Raw genomic sequence first — 20,813 nt, forward strand, 5'->3', positions numbered from 1 at the left:
GCGAGAGCTAACCCCATGTTGAACAGGAGAGAGGGACAGATGAAAAGACAGGTTAAAAAGAATACAACAATGGTCCGAAATAAAAATGTCATCAGTACAAATAAACTCAATGTTTAAACCTAAAGTAAAAACAAGGTTCAGTGTGTGTCCTTTGGTGTGTGTGGGACCAGACACATGCTGTGTAAAATGAAAAGAATGCATGACGCTAAGGAAACCTCTGACAAAGAGGTCAGAGTCATCATCAATGTGTATATTAAAATCCCCAACTATAACCAGTCTGGACAGCTTCAAGGTCGAGGATAAAAAGTCACTGAACTCCTTTAAAAACATGCTGTTTATGCCAGGTGGACGATACACTACAGCACAGCAAAACGGATCTTTATTTCCAATTCTAACCAGCTGTAGTTCAAACGATGAAAAATGCCTGACCATTACTGAGCGACAGTGAAACCGCCTTCCAAACACCGCAGCGACACCTCCTCCTCGACCCGACGTCCGAAGCTGGCTGATGAAGGAGTACCCACTGGGGCAAAGTTCGATGAGGGATGAATAGTCACCATCGCGCTACCAGGTTTCAGTTAGAAATAAGAAGTCCAGTTTTTTGGAAAAAATAAAGTTGTTCAGCAAGAACGTTTTATTAGTCATTGATTGGGCGTTAAAAAGCGCCACGCTCAGTGAAGTAGAAGTCATATTATTAACAGAAACGGCCCGATTTAGGGGACGTAGAAACAGAGGGTTTGATACCCAACGCTCATAAATTCCACTCACCGCGGGGATGGAAGGCCAAACAACAACAAATAGGTCTGTCAAGACTGCACCTCAACCAACCGGGAACGTTCACCAGGATTCTGTTCATGGATTTCTGCTGGGGCTTCAACACTGTAATCCCAGAAATCCTCCACTGGACGCTCATCCATCTTACTGTACCCACCTCCACTTGTCAGTGGATGGATGAGGTTGAGGAGTATCACATCCCACACACAGCACCAGCCTCCCCAGGGCTGTCTTCCCTCCCTGCTACTGTTCCCCTTTTACACTAATGACTGCACCTCAGGAGAACCATCTGTTAAACTCCTGAAGTTCACAGATAACGCCATCATCATTGGTCTGATCCAGAACGATGGCGAATCAGCGTATAGATGGGAGGTGGATCAGCTGGTCCACTGGTGCCGTCAGAACCATCTGGGGCTGAACCCGCTCAAGACTGTAGAAATGATGGTGGACTCTGAGAACTCCCTACCTACAGTGCTGTTTACAAAACCCAGCCACTGCAGAGACAGTTCCTTCCTCTACTCTGATAAAAACTGTGAAATAACCCACTATAATATCTTTCAAGGTCTGATCAGACCAGGCCCCCTTCTTGCACTGCTCCATGGTTGAGATCTGATGCCCATTGTTACCACTTTAGGTAGTGGACAGGGGTCAGCATGGGTCTGTGCCTATGCAACCCCAGACACAATAAACTGCAATACACTGTGTATTCTCACATTTTTCTGTCAGAACCAGTATAAACCTTTTCAGCAGTTTGATCTCCATGACTGTGTTCTTGGATCACCACTGTTCCTTTCTTGTACCACTTTTGATAACCACAGATACAGACTACTGCAGACTGGAAACACACACAGTGAGCTGCAGTTTTAGAGATGCTCTAACCCATTACTCTAGCCATCATAATTTAGCCCTTGGCAAACTCCTTCAAATCCTTATGGTTGCCCATTTTTCCTGCTTCTGATACATCAATGTTGACAGCAAAATATTCACTTGTTTCCTAATATACCCCACCCACTAACAAGTGCCATAATGAATAGATTATCACACTGATAATGTTATTCAAGTATTTATTTATATAGATAGAATTCATGTGTTTATACTGTGGGAAGACAGCAGATTATTTCACTAAATAGTCTGAAAACAGTTTTTTGTTTTTTTTTGAGAATGTGCCAAAATACGACTTAAACAGCATACAGTGGACCTCATTACTACTATGCAGTCTCAAAGATGCACAGGGTGTGAGCATGTCAGTATTATGGGACAGTTTAAGGTCACTGCAATAGAAGTGTTTGTTTCCACTAATTAAAACAAAATGGCATTCAATTGGTCACCTCACTTACCTCAGCTGGACTCCAACAGAAAGTTAGAGTAAAGAAGGAACGTCATTTAATATCAAAGCAAGTATCAGATTTTTTGTACTGCACTATACTACTGTAATAATAGCGCAGTTAGCCTATGTGTGTGTGTGTGTGTGTGTGTGTGTGTGTGTGTGTGTGTGTGTGTGTCCACAATGTTGTTACTATTGTATATGCTGCCACGTCCCTACATATGACCCTGCAGAGGCAGGGGTGGGGGTAGTGACGAGTTAGTTTCTTAGAGGGGGGGGGAGAGGCATTTTGTGCTTTAGGCCAGTTCAACACTGAAGCGAGCACTTTACCACACAGACATCTTTTGGCAGCTGAAATACATGTCAAAAGCCTCAAAGAGACACACATCCACGCGCCTGTACAGAAAACATGCGCATCGCAAACATGTTTGCGGGTGTCCGCAGGCGGCGTCTTGTGACAGCGACGTCGTACGCCGCGGTTGTTCTAGTAGCCTATTTTTTAAGCGCGCACTGCCAGGCCTGCTGCCAAGTCTGTATCAACCTCTTCCCAACGATAAGAGAAAAGCATACAAACACATCTGTTGTGCCTACCTTTCCATGGCACAGTCCCTCCCTCCTCCTGCTGCTGTAATAACAAAGACGACAATATGATCCCACATTAAAACAACCCCCGAAGCTGTAGCTCATTAAAATCCAAACGGTGTTTTCCAAGCGGTGTCCAGGAGGGTTACTCCTCCTTTAAGCCGAACATGAAGCCAAGGTCGCAACGTGTGGTCCGCGCGATCCACAAGCTGCAAGGGATACATTAGACGAAATCATTCAAATATGGCAGTGACGTGCCAAATTATCCCCAGAATTTAAAAAAAAAAAAGTGAAAATGAATAAATACCGACAGCAGGAAGTGGCAGGTAGGCGCATTCATCTTGATAGCCAGGTGTATTGCCTAATAGTGTGCTTGGCTTCACAGACAGCTCCCGCCTCTAAGAGCAACGGACCAATCAGGGAACGGATCAAAGATAGCGTCCTTAAGACGCAGGTGCATCTATGTTGCCTTCAACAGCAGTATATAAGCTCGTACATTATACTTCTTTTATGCCGTGCTCCTGGGCTCGGCTACATCACAACATCTAGTCAATTAATTTTCAATTGATTTTTATTGTAGGACTTCATTAAATCAGAATAATATTTAATTGGCAAAATAAGGAATTTAACTCCGGGTCACTTTGCTCACTGCATCCAAAGAAAAAGAGTTTTTAAATATAATTTATAAATAATATCTGTGAACAGAAAGTAAGAAAAAACAAGTTGCAGAAATTTTTAAGAAGCTATGCAAAGTATAAGTCCTGTCTTGTAGCGGCTGTTTTTCTGTAAAAAGAATTCTTTAGCGACTGCCTGAAGTTTATGTCTGTGTGGATGTGTGTTCAGAGACGTTTTCTTAACCCTGGATTTGTATTGGTCCTGGATGGATGGAAGATCAGAAGCATAATAACATAAAAATGAGTTCCATATGTTACACATGGACGTTTCCTGGTGACCTGCTGTGAATCTGAACGAGCTGAGAGAACTCTCAATCTGTCACCCTCTAGACTTCATGTCTTTGCTACAACATCCATTGCGTGCAGATACATAAATCAAAGTCGCACTTGCTGCTGCAAGGGGCGAGTTTAGGAACAAACCTTCAAGGGGGGGGGGGGGGCTCAGCCCTCAGTCATAATGTCAAATAATGGAAACAATGTAATGTAAATAATAGTCTCGTAAACGTACTCAACCCTTTGCACACACATGGGAGACATTCAGAAAAGATTCTCAAACATAAAAATTTGGACACCACTGACATGATTCACACCTACTGCCTAAACAAGCTACCTACACTCTATGAGAATGTGACAGCACAAATGAACCAGCTGCAAATGGATGAGACAGACAATTCTGATCGCCAGAAGGACCCAGTTCCATCAAACTACTGGCTAATAACCTGCCTCAGCACAACATGGAAGTTCCTGTCGTATACATGGGGGGCCGAGAAAGGTGCAAAGCACCAGCTGTGATTGGGCAGTCATTCGGAACTATAAAACCAGACTGGATTGTCTACGAGAAACCCCTTTACTCAGTGCATCGCAGCTGCATTGTCATTGCTGAAATGTGTCCAACTGATTGATTTCTTTAATGACCATAATTCTCTGTGATTCTTTCAGTTTGATTAAGACCTCGCAGTTTGCTGTCCATGTTGATTACATTTTATTTTTCCTCCTCAGTCTTCTTATATGGATGTAGTCACAGCATAAAGACACCCCGTGCTTCTGATTTTCAGCCAAAACTTGGACTTTTTTTTTTGTTAATTGGTCTTCATGGGTAAAGTCATTGGACCAGGCTGATTCATTAGAAAAATGTAAATCTAATCATAATCATCACACTCAGGGTACTCACAAGGTCAGGTATTCTGCACAGGAAGGAACAAAAGGAAACTGCAGTCCCAAAAAGCTAAAGCATGACAAATGTGTATTTATTGAGGAGCCAATACCACTAAACTGGTTGGGTCTAGTGTGATTTCCACTAACTGAACTGGTAGGCGGAGGGAGGATGAAGACCTGCCTTTAAAACACAAGGCATACATATGCGCGCGCACACACACACACACTGACTGAGGAAGGACTTAGAGGACCATGACACTGGCATCTTTTTAAAATTTGAATGGTGTCTGTAGCTGAAAGTATATGGCAGTGGAGTTGAAAGGGGAAGGGGGAGAAGGGGAACCTAATGATGTTTGATTGGTTTTTATAGGTTGAATTAAGTTGAAGTAGATACAGGGCAAAAAAGGTAAGGCACAAGATTTGGGTCACAACACCGAATGCTAAATCAGCTTTCACAACAATAAAAATAACAATAATGTTTAGATTTCAAAAACTTTATTGAACCCAGACTTTTGGAACAGCAGGTAATCACAGGGATGCATGCATCACATTAGAGGATTTTACTAAGGGAGGAGAACAAAATAACTTTTATGGATCCACAAGAGTGAGTTTGGATAATTTGGGCAGGTGTAGAAGTGGCAGTGAAATGTAATGGCTTACTTAAAAACAGAGAAGAATGGATCAAGGTGGGAGGCTGCCAGAAAAGTGTGCTACAAGGTGGAGATGTTTGGAGTCAATCTGTCCAGTTTAATTTTTTCCAGGGTCCACGAGGTGAGTCCAGGGGGGCAGGCAGAGTGGCTGAGAACAATACAGGTAAGGACAGGCACAAGCCACAATGTGGAGAAAGCCAGCGTCAAGAAACCAGGTGAGTGAAGCAGGTAAGTATTAGATTCTTATCCCAGGATATTAGTGGTCTGAAGCTCAAGTGCATGTGTCCAAAAATAAAATAAATAAATAAATAAAACACAGCGCTTCAGAAGTACTGTGTCCAGGGTTGGTTCGCCTGGCCAGAGTCACATGGTCAGAGACATCCTAAGCTTCATTTGGTGCATTACTGCTTCAGTACCCGATTCAGGGGTTTATAAGAAAGTCAATCATTGGAGCAATTTGTGGTGTTTTTGGTGGTGATTTTGTGCAAGACATAGCGAACCAGTCTGCACCATACTGAGAGTCATGGAGCCAGCGAGGAAGAGAAGACACTCTGCGTATTCCTAAATATGTGTTTTGTTTTTATTTTACTAGTTCATTAGCAATTCTACCCCCAGGGCAGAAGCTTACATCAAAAACACATTATATAAGTTATAATGTAAAATATATATAAATGTACCTGTCCACTGCTTAATTGCATACCCACATGGAAGTAGGGACAGGTCGTTCATTTTAATTTGTAGATTCAAGTTGCTCTTTATATTTTTGGCCACCAGATGCCACCAAAGAACACTGCGTTGAAAAGCTTTGCGTGATGAACCCTTTTAAACACAAGCTTCTATGCTTCAGAACGCTTAATTTGGCCCTGGGCAAATTAAACTGGAAACAGGGAAACAAGGTTAACACAGAAGAGTAAAAATGCCACAATAGCAACACAGAGAATCAATTTACCACCAGAAAGTAGCAGCATAACTAATGGAGGGCTTAAGGTCACCTGATCCAGCCCTACTTTTAAGCTTTACCAAAACAAAGTTTGAAGCTTAATATTAAAAGTAAACAGGGATGGAGTTGTTACTCAAAGAAAGTAATGTATTATGCATTACTTGTTACTTTCTTTAAAGTAATACAGTATGTAACTCTATTACTTGCAAGAGAGTCCTTTGTTATATTGTTTGTAATACAAGTAATATAACAGCCCTAACGATTCACTGAGTGTTTCTTCTTCGCTCACCTTATTTCACTGTTAGTTTATACACAACTTTCCATTTAATCATTAGTTTTATTGATCACTGGTTTTCTTCCACAGCGTGGCTTTTTTCCCAGTCTTCCTCTCCTCACCCCCAAACAATCACAGCACACGGCTTCCCATGTGTGTGCAAGGTTGGTAGTGGCTGTACCAGTCTTGAGTTTTGTATTTTGTTGGAAAATTAAAAATGGGCTTATTTAAAGCTAATTATCTGCTCTATTATCTCTCTGGTTGTGTAACCCAAAGAAAGTTTGATTTAGTGGAATGAGAGCAACTAGGCTCTTTTAAGCCTATAGAATAGAATAGAATTCAACTTTATTGTCATTGCACATGTCACAGGTACAAGGCAATGAAATGCAGTTTGCATCCATCCAGAAGTGCTTTAGCCATAATATAGATATATTACAAAATATATGTTAGCAATAATATAGATATATAGATATATTACAGAAATGGGTCTGTTATTAGGCATGAGGGTACAAAATATGGGTCTATTATGGGTATGTTACAATGTACACGGTATGAAGGTATGTTATGAATATGCTATAACTATAAGTATGTACAGGATGTAGTGGGTATACAAGCTATGTACAGGCTATGAACAGGATATAAATATGAAAACTATACAGAAATATGAAATATGAAACTATACAGAAATATGAAATATAAAGCTATACAGAAATATGAACTGTGCAAGTTATAAACAGTTGTAAGCAGTTGTAGAATTATAATTATCGTATTGTACAGAATTTACAGTAGTGCAGTTAAGATAAGTGAAATATGTGGATAATTTCTACAGAGGCTATATAAAGTGCTAGTGGTTGTGAGTGGTGGTTCAGTCCATGTTATTATTGTGTGTATGAGGGTACAGTTGTCCATTTGTTTGTTTTTGTTTTTGTCCATTGTGGTGTATGTGGTATGTGGTGTCCTTCTAAAAATGGTAAATGTAAACTACATAGTAGATGCACTGGTTCTTATATAGCACTTTTTCTATTTAACCTGAGCATTCAACGCATTTAATACAATACGCTTCATTCACACAAGCACTGTTTTTCTGTCTAACAGTCACACTCCAATGGATGCAAGTTGGGGTTAATATCTTGTCCAAGAATATTTGGCATGCAGACTGGAGCAGCCAGGGATCAAACCACCAATCTTTCAATTAGTAGATGACCTGCTGTACATCCTGAGCTACAGCCACCCCTGTGCCTCAGGAGGCCAGTATTCAGCCACTGGGTGTGACTTTGTGTATATGACCTGTTAGTTATATTCTAGTTAGTTATATACAAATGGAGATTGGGATGTCTTCAAGTGACTGAACATTAGCTTCATAGATGTGTGTTAAGTGAATCTTCCAGTTTCTAGTTTTATGATGTTATTGCATCATGCTCATACAGTTTATGTATGCGATTTGTTAACCAAGCTTGCAAGTGTTAGCTGATAAGTTAAACTCTGGTCAAAATAGGGTTTTGGACATTAAATGGGAGTAACTTCGGAACTGAAAAGTAGTCCAAAACCAATTAGTCCAAAACCAATTAAATTCTGATTACTTGTTGATCAAGAATGGTCAATATTAATATTTAGAAACTATTTTCTAATAACTCTTTCTTTCTGTCTACTTTGCTTTTGTTGCAAATCCATCACCCCTCTACAGTTTTTGATTTATTTGTATGCTCTTTACATCTCCTGTGTTTTGTCCCTCCTCTCTTACTTAGGGCGTGTCCTATGCTTGGAGTGCACTGTCATACATTAAGTATCCCACATTCCTTAGTGACTCACAGGTACTGCAGGTTAGACGACACAACTTGCTATTTCAGCTCCACCGCCTGTAATATAATAGTTGCCATTTACTGTGCCTGCTGAGAAGTTGTATTTTTACTTTTGTGCATGAAGGCTGGATACTGTGCGGTACTTAACTAAAGGTAACTTGTAGTGCAAAGGCACAGTGCTACATGGAAACCATCGAAAGCATTGCGGCAAATACTGCTCTTGTTAAAGCCAGAGAAGGTAAGAACTTTCTATATCCAGAAAGTTTATGTGAGAAGATGACATGCTAAAATGCTGACAATTTTTGACTTATGTCTCAATTTGGGACATGACCTCTATCAGAGGTAGTGCTTATATGGGTTATCTCAGGACACTGATTTCTCAGTCACAGTGTTAAAGAGTGATGTATGATGAAACTGATCAATGATGAGTTTTGAGTCTGTTTTTTTTACTCACCAGTTCAGTTTAGGATAAATCAGTTAATCAATGTAGCATTTCTGAATAAAGTGAAATTCTGTCTGAAGGCAACATGAATTTATTTGCTGTTACTTGAGACAGGAAATAAATTTGGAGTGTGGAAATTGAGACGCAAACTATGAGTGATAGTGTGTAAAGTACGTTGCAGAGTAATGTGGTTCCACAGGCTTTGTTTTATTTGTTCCTGGAGCTATTTATAGTTCACTCACTGTAGTCGAACAAGCTATTGTCTGAAACCTGAAGGACTAGGCATGCTGATTGACATCTCAGTCTGAGTTATTCAATACGTCAGCACTTTGGTTATATGCATGTATGCATATTCACAACACTAAAGAACTCCTTTTCTGTGTCCCCCACTGTCTGTAGGTGGAGGAAGGAGCTGGAAATGGAAAGAAATGCTTCGCTTTCCCCACATTAGCCAGTGCAAAGACCTGGCCATGAACATAGGTGTGTGTGTGCAAGTGTGTTTCATTAGTGTAAACAAGTTCTGGTTCTTTGTGAGATTTCACACCATATATTTTATTTTATATTTCTCCATTAGAACGAGACTACTATAGTCTATGTGTGAAGCAGCCTATTGGCAAGAAACTGTTTCAGCTCTTCTGTCGGAGTCGGCCTGATCTGCAGAACTACATTTCCCTCCAGGATGCTTTGGTACAAACTGTGAAAAATTCGTATACTGGAATTTGAATCCTGAAAAATATTGAAAATAATGGCACTTAAATATCAGTAATTATTTCAGAAGCTATAGTTGAATATTAAACGAGAGATTAAGATAACGAGAGATTAAAAGATTAAGAGCAAAACAAATGTGATTGAAACTAACATGAAGAACATTAGAAAACTGAGAACTGAAAATACACTTGAACAATCACACCATAACACATATAATATAACATCAAAATAATCTATAGCATGTTGGAATTTCCATCTGTTATTTTTTCATTTCATTTCATTTCTTTCTTTCTTGATTACTGAAGGACAATGATGCATGAGACACCGCGGCATTATTAAATGATAAGAAAAAAAACATCAGCCAAATTTAACTCTGGTATATTCATATTGAGTAAAAAAAAAGTTTAAATACATACATACATACAACTTTAAATACATTATTTTGGACTTCAGTGCACAAGAAGGTGACTCTTGTTGATACAACAGCTCATATAACCTTGTATCCTGTGCAGAAACAAAGTGTTACTGGACAGGTAGTATCTAATGAGCCTGACCCTCAAAACACTCAAAAGCACCAGCGTTAAGCGGCAGCCAATTGCCTTATCAAGTGGCTAACCATTGCAACACTGGCAAATGTTTCAAAACTTCATCATCATCATCATTTGTGAACAATGCAAGAAGCAATTCCTATTGTTTTTCAGCATTTGTAAATGGCACAGCATATTTAAAAAAAAACAAACAAACAAAAATCCCTGACATTTTTACCGTTACTTCAACTGGCAAGTAATCACATCCAGGATATTGCATCTGCTTATGAAATGCAGGTAGAAAGCCTTGAGTTTGAGATCACTGAGAAAGACCAAAACCATCAGCATCAGGATGTCCAGTGGTCCCATTATTATGGTTCTGGTTGTTCCTATTTGCTGTGTTTTAAACATTGCAGAAAAAAATATTAGTCCCCCTCTTATTACACAGAAATGTAGATTATCTTTTGTTTTACAATTTAATTGTAAAACAATTTACTCTAGACAGTAGTATTTGGAGAGTATTCATTTTGATACACATAACATTCAATTCAACAGAAAAATAATACAGTAGGTAGTCTCAAAGGCAATATTAAACCTGAGAAATTAGATGAGAAGTGTGCTTCTCTAAAACATTTTAACCACCCGAGTTTACACAACTTTTTGTTAACAATAAATTATTCATTGACACAAGATCTTTTTAAGTTTATTGCACGAGTTGCAGATTGTGAATCAGCTAAACCATTTAATTTGCTGGTTATTTGCTTCATGTGTGAGCATCTGTATGTCTGATCACTTAAACATTTTGCAGTAAATAGCTCAAATCAGTTCAGAAAAACTGACATCAGACCTTCTGTCTGATTCTAGATTTTACTCTCTAAACCCTTTGAAGAACTAACCTGTACATATAGACGCTGCATCTACATATGCAAACAATCTTAATACCTATTTTCTTCTTTAGGACGACTTTGACATTCAGTCAGATGATAAAAGGAAAGAGTCTGGGAACAGGATCATCGAGAGATTCCTCATGAAGCAGGTGTGACAACATTTGCGGAAAACATGGTTGATATTTTAGAACCGCGGATATTTTTCTTTTATTACTTTCTCCTCTGAAGTTTGAAACAAGAATTCTTATATTGTGCTACACATCACTTTATCCAAGTGTATCATGTTCCCTCAGTCCAGTGAGTGTGTGTCCATCCTACTGAGGCATGAAAGAAGCTGCAAACAGAATCTGGAGCTCAATCCCTGTGGTGATGTCTTTCATGGCTGCAGGGAGTAAGTTATATCTCTCCTGTCTGCTTATAGATGGTCATGTTAAAAAAAAGGTTTGTAGGGGACTCAGTGCAGTCTAGAATACTTTGGTATACAGAGGAATTCATAGTAGACTCAGTGACTGCAAAGTGCCCAGGTCCTGTGGTTGCATTGGTGAAAAAGGTTATTTTCACCAATGTGGCATTATACATTGTGGCCAATTGTATCCAGTTTGGTTTTGTCTGTCCAAAGGACATTGTTCCAGAAGGTTTAGGGTTTTCAGATTTATTTTCAGCTATGCCATATTTTTCTTAGAGAGAAGCAAGTTTCTCCTGGGGAGCAACACTTATTAGATCTCTTTCTAATTGTACTGTTGTAAATCTTTAACATTTAGCATGCTAACAGAGGCCTATAGAGTCTGAGATGTATTTTTTGTGTGTTTTGTAATTTCTTTGAGTATTGCACAGTCAGATTTTGGTGTGAATTTTCTGGGACATCCATGCCCAAATCTTCCTCAAATCAAACACATCTGAATGCATCTAACCACAACACTGCACTATACTGACTGTATATAATTTTAACTACTGGCTTAACTGGAGTTTTGCTGGCCTGATGTGATGACTATTTTTCCTAAACATTGTTATTTTGCTAAATTACTGGGATATACACAGTAATATATACAGTATGTCCAGTAGCCAATAGAAGAACTGCTTTTCAGAATCAGTTCTCTAAAGTGTGGCACATGCTGTTGAAAACTGTTGACCAATGGAGCAGATGGAGTTCATCTTTCTTTTGTGGATTAGAGACCTACATAAATACCTCAGCAATGAGCCCTTCGCCCAGTACCAGGACAGCATGTTCTTTGCCCGCTTTCTACAATGGAAACAGTTGGAGAGGTCAGTAACTCTTCAATGTGTATGCTCAACAGTTGTAATGTGGGTAATGCCCAACAACGGTATGAGACAAATTGTTTCATGGATCAGTGGTTAGCCAAGTAGCTGCTATTAACAGTTCTTCTTAAAAAAAAATGTATTTACAAAAATATTTCAAATGAAAACAACATGTCTGTCTCTTTCAAGGCAGCCTATCACGAAGCACACATTTCGACAGTACAGACTACTGGGGAAAGGAGGGTTTGGAGCGGTATGTATATTTTGGGATTTACTCTAAGACACAGTGTTAGCATATCAGACACTTTATGGTATATGTTTTTGAGGTATGCCTTTACCCACGGTGTATCAAAATGAAGGGAGGTTTTTTTATTTTTTTTATTTTGATGTTAGTTTTTTCAGTCTTACATATTCCCTTGGGGAAATTCATGGACTTAGACCTTCACAACACAGTTCTACATCTCTGTTACTCTTTAGTTCCCTCACATATATTAGTATACTTTCACTTTCCAGCAACCTATTCTTTTTTGACATATTGAACAGCTCTGATACTGGCAACAGCATTAGATACAAATTTACCACAAGAGTGTTATTGTCTTACAATCCTGTTATTTTGTCTTGAGGTGTGGGCCTGTCAGGTGAGAGCCACAGGCAAGATGTATGCCTGCAAAAAGCTGGAAAAAACCCATGTGAAGAAGAGGAAAGGAGAGGAGATGGCTCTCAATGAGAAACAGATACTAGAGGAACTGGACAGTCGCTTTGTGGTGAGACTGCTGTGCTCTTCAAATATTTGCCTCATTTTTTAATTTGTCAATTTTTTTTTACATTTTCAAACTGGTTTTTGTTCATTGTGATGGTTTTCACATTGCCTTGTTCATTTTTTTTTAAAAAAAATCAGTATATTTGTTAACCAGTGTTATCTGTGTAAGCAAAGTTGGGTTATTCTTAAAAAGCAAATCCATGACCTACACTGTTACAATGGTTGATATTTCTTTCTTCTTTAAAATAAACATATACACTGTTATTGAGTTACACTTTGACTACAATTCAATTCAATTCAATTTTATTTTATTTATACAGCACCAGATCACAACAACAGTCGCCTCAAGGCACTTTAATATTGTAAAGTAGACCCTACAATAATACATACAGAGAAAAAACCCAACAATCATATGGCCCCCTATGAGCAAGCACTTTGGCGACACTGGGAAGGAAAAACTCCCTTTTAACAGGAAGAAACCTCCAGCAGAACCAGGCACAGGGAGGGGCGGCCATCTGCCGTGACTGGTTGGGGAGAGAGAGAGAAGACGGGATAAAAGACATGCTGTGGAAGAGGGCCAGAGATTAATAAAGCTTAAGCTCACATATACTGCACTGCACACCGAACTAGACATGGATTAATAAGCAATTCAAAATAGTCTTTACAAATTTCCTCATAATTGACACTTGTTAAAACTCCAGCTGCCAAATGTTTGAACAAATCATTTAACAAAAATGATCTTTACTGAATGTTTATTCAAGGTATTTTTACAGTGAAGAGAAGTTCATCCTGTGACACAGATAGGCAACCTGTCTAGGGTATACACCATCTTTCACCTTATCACAGTTGGGATAGGGATAATGGACATGAACTCTTCTGTATGTTTTATAAAAGACACAGAAGAGGTGGCTGTGACTCAGGAGGTAGAGCAGGTCAATTATTAATTGGAAGGTTGGTCACTTGATCCTTGGTCGCTCCTGTCTGCATACTCACCTGTCCTTGAGTGCTCAAGTTAGGCAGAAAAGTACTTTATAAGAACCAGTCCATCTACTATTTATATATGCTTAATTCAAGACTCATCACATCATTCAGCAGGTTTTATACATGTTCTGACACACACATCCATCCATCCATCCATCCATCCTCTTCTGCTTTATCCAGTACAGCGAGGCTGTAGCCTATCGCATCCATCACAGGATGAGAGGCTGGACAGCTGGCCAGTCTGTGACAGGGCTAACATTGAGGCAGACAACTATTCAGACTCATCATCATCTTTGAGCTGTGGAAGGAAGTCTGAGAACTCTAAGAGAACTCATGCAGACGAAGAGAGAACATGCAAACTATACACAGAAAGGCTTCGGACTGGATTCGAACCAAGGACTTCCTTGGTGCCACCGTACTATGTCTCAGCAGTATAGCTGAGTATAAAATAATCAGGGAGAGAACAAGTTCAAAAGCAACCTTGGTCAGACAGAATTCTGTTTATACTGATCTACTGATTCCGATGAATTTCGTGATCAAATAGTCTTATTTTCCTTTAGACTGATGTCCAGTTTTTATAATCAGTGAGCACAACTCCATTTTTCTAAAATGTGTATTTGCAGTTTCTTTTAAGGATAATGTTTAATCCTTATGATTGGCTTTCTTTCATAGCGGGTGGTGTTCTACACTGAATTATACTGAATTGTTTCAAGTATTTTTCCACCTCATGTAGGTTGGGTTGGAACTGTCACAAAAAACTGAAAAAGCTTTGTAAAAGCTGAATTTATAGTATTGCTGATGCCTTAGTGAGTTCTGTTTTCTTATTTTTGTTTTAATTTTTTATTGTTCAGGTGAATCTGGCATATGCTTATGAGACCAAGCACAATCTCTGTATGGTTTTGACCATGATGAACGGCGGTGACCTAGGGTTTCACATACATTGCATGGGGTCACCTGGTCTGACCAAAGACAGGGTACGTTTCTACGCTGCAGAAGTCTGCTGTGGTTTAATTCACCTCCACCAGAAGTCAATATTATACAGGTAAGTGTATTTCTACATGCATTAAATCACATCTCTGCTAGTTGGGAAGAAGTTTTTAAATGCTGTGTTTCTTCTAGAGATTTGAAGCCAGAGAACATTCTCTTGGATGACAATGGTATGTGCAACTACAAAACAGTGTTTTTTTTTAATCATTCATGTACTATAAATAGCCTCAAATGTACTACAGTAACATCCAAGCAGATAGCATTCCAACATCCACACATAACAAAAGCTGGCAGTTACTTTCTGGCTATTTTTAACTCTGAAAATAATCTGACTGTTTGAAATGCCACACAATTGCTCATGCAGCCTATCAGAAGCATCCACCTGCTCTCAAGAAAAATCTGTGTTGATTGTATTTTGACAGGGGTAAAAAAAAAGAAAAGTAGTTTGAGGAAGTAAAAAACCTGTTATCTATTTATAGAAACTCCCACACCTGTTCCTTCATTCTTGGAATGAAAGAACAGTTGTAGTTTCCCATTGTGTCAGCTGGAGGAAAGTGAAGCATAACTTGACAGGGTAAAAGTGAAAGTATGTGAAAAAAATAATCTCAACAATCATGCCATTTCAGTTATTCTTACTTTTTTTGTTCCATTAAGGACACATCCGCATCTCTGACCTGGGTTTGGCTGTGAAGATGTCTGAGGGGAGTCTAGTACGAGGCAGGGTGGGCACACTGGGCTATATGGGTATGTATGGAACTTCTAAAGACCCACATAAATCACTAGATTATATGAGTATGTTGGAAAACAAAGCAATTTATTTTTATGATTGTATGACTTTTATCCATACCTCTCAGTGGTGCTTACTGGCCTGCACACAGATGGATGGACTGCTTACGTAAATTCTTGGTTCTTACATAGAGTTTATCTATGTAAGTTTATCTATCACTAAGCCACTAATTGAAATTTAAGTTTATGATGCAGTTTGCATTGTGCTGGGAGCCGGTGATTTGTAGACCTGATTGTTTGTTTTAACACATCAGAAAAACAACAGAAGCAAAAAATCAAACAACTGTCAATAAAATCAAAGCAATCTAATCTAAAAATAAGCATAACTTTCTACACCTTCTCTAGCTCCTCCCTCAGAGAGGCACTGAGAAAAGTGTCATATCTTTAGGATTTTTCTAGAAAATAGATTTTTGAGAGAAACTAATGTGATACCTTGGCTCACCCTATTATGTAACCTGAGGCACCTGGGAATAGATCTTAAAACTGCATTGTATGTGACTGACAGTCACAAGCCACCCCCTCTATTCAATGATGGTCATTCACAGTGAATATAGATGGCGTCTTTTACTCCTCTTTCAAACAATCTGTCTTCTCAGTCCAGAATATGAAAATTGGCATCCTCAAAAGATTGACCTTTAACCTTTAGGTTAAAGGTCAGCTGGTCTTGTTAGCTGGTCTTGTCCTGCTATGTTGTGCCATGCATTGATAGGATGGCTGTTTGGTGTCTCCAATGTAGAATCTATGAATTCTTGTATTGTAATAGTTTAAAACTTTCAAATTACCTGACGCTGTCAACTGGATGGGAAGAAAGAACCTACTATGACTTCATGTCTACAGTGCTTTCAGAAAATGTTCACAGTGCTTCACTTGTTCCACATTTGTTATGTTAAAGCCTATTTCCAAAACTGATTAAATTCATTTGTTTCATCTCTACACACAATACCACATATTGACTAAGTGAAAAAATTTGCTTGATTTTTTATTTTTTATTTTTAGCAATTTTATTAAAAAAACAAAACAAAACTGTAACTTAACTATCCACAGACTTTGCCATAAGACTCCAAAGTGAGTTGCATCCTGGTGCACTGGTCAGATGTTTCTATGACTTGATTGGACTCCACCTGTGGTAAAGTTACTTGGACATGATTTGGAAAGAGATACACCTGTCTATTTCACTGACTGGAGCATGTCAGAGCACAAACCAAGCCATGAAGTCCAAGGAATTGTCTGTAGACCTCAGAGACAGGATTGTATTGAGGCACAGATCTGGGGAAAGGTACAGAAAGATTTCAGCAGTATTTAAGGTCCCAATGAGCACAACAGTCTCCATCATACGTAAAAGGAAGAAGTGTGGAAGCACCAGGACTCCTCCTAGAGATGGCCTGCCGGCCAATCTGATCTCAATCGGGGTAGAAGAGTCTTAGTCAGAGAACTGACCAAGAAGCCGATGTTCACTCCGGCAGTGCTCCAGTATGGCACTGTGGAAAGAGGAGAACCTCCCAAAAGGATAATCATTTCTGCAGAACTCTACCAGTCAGGCCTGTATGGTAGAGTGGCCAGTTGGAAGCCACTTGTCAGTAAAAGGCACATGACAGCCTTCCTGGAGTTTTGCAAAAAGGAACATGAAGGACTTTCAGACAATGAGAAATAAAACTCTGGTCTGGTCTGATGAAACAAATATTGAAATCTTTAATCTGAAGTGTCATGTTTGGAGAAAACTAGGCACCAATGATCCCCTGACCAATGCAATTGCTACAGGGAAGCATGGTGGTGGCAGCATCATTCTCTGGGGTTGTTTTTCAGGAGCAGGAACTAGGAGACTAGTCAGGGTTTGGTTTTTAATAATTTTCACCACATGGAAATATAGACTTACAGAGTACACAAGAATATTGCCTTGGCAATAAGTAACAGCAGCAAAGCATAAAAAGATTATTCGTTTGCATTCCCATTTCAGCTCCTGAGGTGATTGGCTATGAGCGTTATGGAATGAGTGTGGACTGGTGGGGCCTCGGGTGTCTGATTTATGAAATGACTGCAGGTCGGCCCCCTTTCAGGGCCAAAGGAGAACAGCCTAAATCCTCAGAAATGGAGAGAAGGATTCAGAATGAACATGAAGAATATGGCAACCAGTTCAGCAAGGAGACAAAAGACATCTGCTCCTTAGTGAGTTCTTCAAAATGAAACTATTTTTATTTCAGCATGCACAGAAGATGTTCTTTCATGCACATCATACCTTTATCCCCTGATGTATGTCAGATTGTCTATTATTTAACCAGATTGTTAAGACACAGTACAACAATTTCCAAAAGCCAAGTCATATTCTAATAGGATAGGTTCAGGGTTGCTTACACCTTAGAGATTTACTACGCACACATGTGCTTTTCAGCCTAAATCCTAACCCCAATTTCGGAAGAGGCTGTATTACATCCTTCAAGCAATGAGAACATCTTTCTTTCCACTATTGTAGCTGCTGACCAAGGACCCCACAAAGAGGCTGGGCTCCCAGAAGTCTGGGGGAAAAGATGTAAAATCTCATCCTTTCTTCCAAGAGATCAACTTTCGGATGCTAGAGGCAGGACGCGTTGACCCTTCATTTAAACCTGACGTAAGTACCCAAATGAGATATCTATATCTATAGATTGATAGAGACAGATAGCTAGATATGTATGTGTGTGTGTGTGTGTGTATGAATTTGAATTTTGAATATGTATACATACATAAAGGATTACATTTATGTATTTAAACTGGATTCCATTTAGCTGGATGTAGCGTTTTCAATGCTAGAAATATCTTGTCAAGTGACTTTGGTTTTTAAATACTATGTAAAGTACTTAAATAAAAACTGATCAAATGTAGAAGTGTTCATTTTAACAATCGTGAAGCCGTTTAAATTTGTACTCACTGCATGTGGTCTTTTATTTTTAGCCCAGTCAGGTGTACTGCACTGATGTACAGGACATAGAAGAATTTTCTACAGTGAAAGGAGTCCATTTTGACCAAACTGACATCTTCTTCTACTCCCAGTTCAACACAGGAAGCAATTCCATAATTTGGCAAAATGAGGCAAGTTCTAGGTTACATTACCAGGGTTAATCCAGACAAGAGCTTCAAACCTCACCTTCCTTCTCTGTCTTCCATGTAGCTAATAGAAACGGGATGTTTTGAAGAACTGAATGTTTTTGGCCCTAAGGGATCTCGATCTCCAGATCTCGACTGGTCCCAGGCCCCAGAGAGCCCCAAACGCAGCCTGCTGCGCCGAATCTTTCGCAAAAACGTAAGGACATGAAATACATTCTGTCAAAATGTGTGCGCTTTGTGGAAAGCTGAAGATATCTTTCCTCTTTTCACTCAAACAGCATCATTCAGATTCCGACGAAAGCAGAGAGAACCTGTTGTCCAGTGAGGGCTACAGCACGTCAGGAATACATAACTCTGCCCTGAATCCCAGGAAAGTCTACAACAAAGGCACCAAAAAACAACAAGTCATTGTAGCATCAAAGGGTTCTTCCCTTTAAATCACAGCACAGCAGGCATTTATTTGTGTTTTCATTGTCTTCCTTACACCTAATCTATATTAGCATTTTCTGTTTCTCTCAGGCAAAACAAATGAATAATTTTACACCATTCCAACTTTTTAAAAGTACTTCAATTTTTAAACAAGTGTACTAGTATATATAATAAATAGTACTAGTATTTTTTTAACAATTCCAATATAATAAATGTCATCTGAATAATAAATTATGATTATCTGGATTAACTGGGTCATCTGTACGTCCAGACGTGTTCAGACCTTTTGGGATTTCTTTACCTGGATGGAGCATGCATCAAGACATTAACTTGTAATAATTTTTAAATTAAAAAAGCAAGATTGAACCAGATATTTGACATAAACATCAAAACTCAAAGCCGAGTCAGCAGTTAAGCAAGGTTCCTGGTAGAAGTAAAGAGGCAAGGGGGACCTAGTGTTATCTCAGGTATCGGTCAGGGACACAAATGAAGATTTAGGTTGGGGAAAATTGTCAGCCATCCAACTTTTAATAGAGTCTAAGCATCTATTTGGATGCCTTGTTTAGAAAAATCTTGGAGCTTAAATTAGATATTTAATTAGATGTCATGTTCAGCACAATTTGAGCACCTTTAAGGGCATTTCTTATCTCTGCTAAGAAGAGGGGAAGATATAACAGAAACAATAAAGGCTCCAAAATAGAAAGGCCAACTAACTAGAGAGCACTTTTCACAGAGTAATGCCCTACGTATCCAAGCAGGGACGTGTGAGAAAAATTCCCCCGCGGGGGAAATGGTCTGAGCATAGTTACCAGAAACGCTTGCTTGCCAACCAGGCCTCACTTCCACAACAGCCTGAGCTTCACATGGACGCCTACTCTATTTTATTCTACTCTACAGCGGGAGTAGGACGAACTGCAGCCGTCCGCATCACAGCCAAATACCAGGGCTATCATTGTGGAAGTTTACTAGCTGCTACTTTGCTCTCTCTGGATGTTTTGTTTTCTCTCCAAATGGCACAATTAGCTACTGGCAGCACTAAGTGTTTGGTTAGTTTAGACAACTATGCTCAGCTTAAACTGGTTTGGCAATGGATTATGGACACAGAACCAGGCGAGTTACTGGTTGCACAAAGCAGCAGGGGAACTGTAGCTGAACTGAGCAGCACCCAGAGCGTGGAGAACCAATCTGAGCAAAGAATGAATGAAATCTGTGGGAGCGCAGCAAAATCAAATGGGTTTTAGGCCTGAAGAGTAGAGGTGGTGAAAGCTGCACACTGAAACAGAGCAGTGTGGCCGGTGAATGAGAAAGAGGCTGCAGGTGACTGTGGACAACTTTAACTCTTTTTGCTTTTACAATAATTTTTAAAATGTTTATTTTGATGTGGCCAGTTTTAAAATGCAGGCAGTGACTTTTGATAAAGTACATTTGTAACTTTTCCACAAAGCTCTTCTTCTACAATAAATAAATTATTCAGATGATTGGTATTATACTGTTTTTTTGTAGCCTGTGTTAATAGGTTCTAAAATATATTTCACCTTCACTCTCTGTAATGCAATAATTTTTTTGTAAAACTTTATAAAAGCTATAAATTTAATCTTAAATCTGACTTATAATTTGGGGAAAATACCTTTTTCAAGACATGAATTCCTCGTCATTACTTTTGTTGCAGGATGGGGTCAAAATCTTCCCAGTGGTATTGAACATTTTCCTTGGTAGTGGGTCACTGATGGTATTCATTACAGCTCATTCAGACACAGTATAGGAAAGAAACTGTGTATAAATTAGTCTTTGTACATCAT

At 39.1% G+C, this 20,813-nt stretch overlaps 2 protein-coding genes across 7 annotated transcripts in view; one reads left to right on the forward strand and one right to left on the reverse strand.

Annotated features, from left to right (window-relative positions):
• Positions 1-3,031, reverse strand: part of LOC134630466 (ras-specific guanine nucleotide-releasing factor RalGPS1-like) — a 99,192-nt gene extending 96,161 nt beyond the window's left edge. For 4 of the 6 annotated variants that reach the window (XM_063477758.1, XM_063477755.1, XM_063477752.1 and 1 more), the window contains exon 1: positions 2,690-2,942. The gene's annotated coding sequence lies outside the window, so the exon portion shown is untranslated. Of the gene's footprint in view, positions 1-2,689; positions 2,943-2,987 lie in introns of those variants that run through there. The other 2 variants (XM_063477753.1, XM_063477754.1) reach the window with 2 other exon arrangements.
• A 5,324-nt stretch (positions 3,032-8,355) lies between these two features.
• Positions 8,356-20,562, forward strand: LOC134630470 (G protein-coupled receptor kinase 5-like). Its single transcript, XM_063477764.1, has 15 exons — positions 8,356-8,410; positions 9,014-9,094; positions 9,189-9,301; positions 10,808-10,885; positions 11,030-11,127; positions 11,907-11,999; positions 12,183-12,246; positions 12,617-12,757; positions 14,586-14,776; positions 14,854-14,891; positions 15,376-15,465; positions 17,462-17,670; positions 17,975-18,112; positions 18,433-18,570; positions 18,650-20,562. Exons 1-15 carry the CDS (start codon positions 8,356-8,358, stop codon positions 18,791-18,793), a joined length of 1,671 nt encoding a protein of 556 aa, XP_063333834.1. The 3' UTR covers positions 18,794-20,562.
• Positions 20,563-20,813: the final 251 nt, after the last annotated feature.

Source organism: Pelmatolapia mariae, linkage group LG7 (assembly GCF_036321145.2).
Source record: "Pelmatolapia mariae isolate MD_Pm_ZW linkage group LG7, Pm_UMD_F_2, whole genome shotgun sequence".
Lineage (NCBI taxonomy): Eukaryota > Metazoa > Chordata > Actinopteri > Cichliformes > Cichlidae > Pelmatolapia > Pelmatolapia mariae.

Bases quoted from the DNA above. Each gene is read 5' to 3' on its own strand.
- LOC134630470 (XM_063477764.1), top strand. From the start codon at position 8,356: ATGGAAACCATCGAAAGCATTGCGGCAAATACTGCTCTTGTTAAAGCC. The intron at 9,302-10,807 runs GTACAAACTGTG...TTTCTTCTTTAG, and splicing joins TTTCCCTCCAGGATGCTTTG to GACGACTTTGACATTCAGTC. The intron at 17,671-17,974 runs GTGAGTTCTTCA...CCACTATTGTAG, and splicing joins CAAAAGACATCTGCTCCTTA to CTGCTGACCAAGGACCCCAC.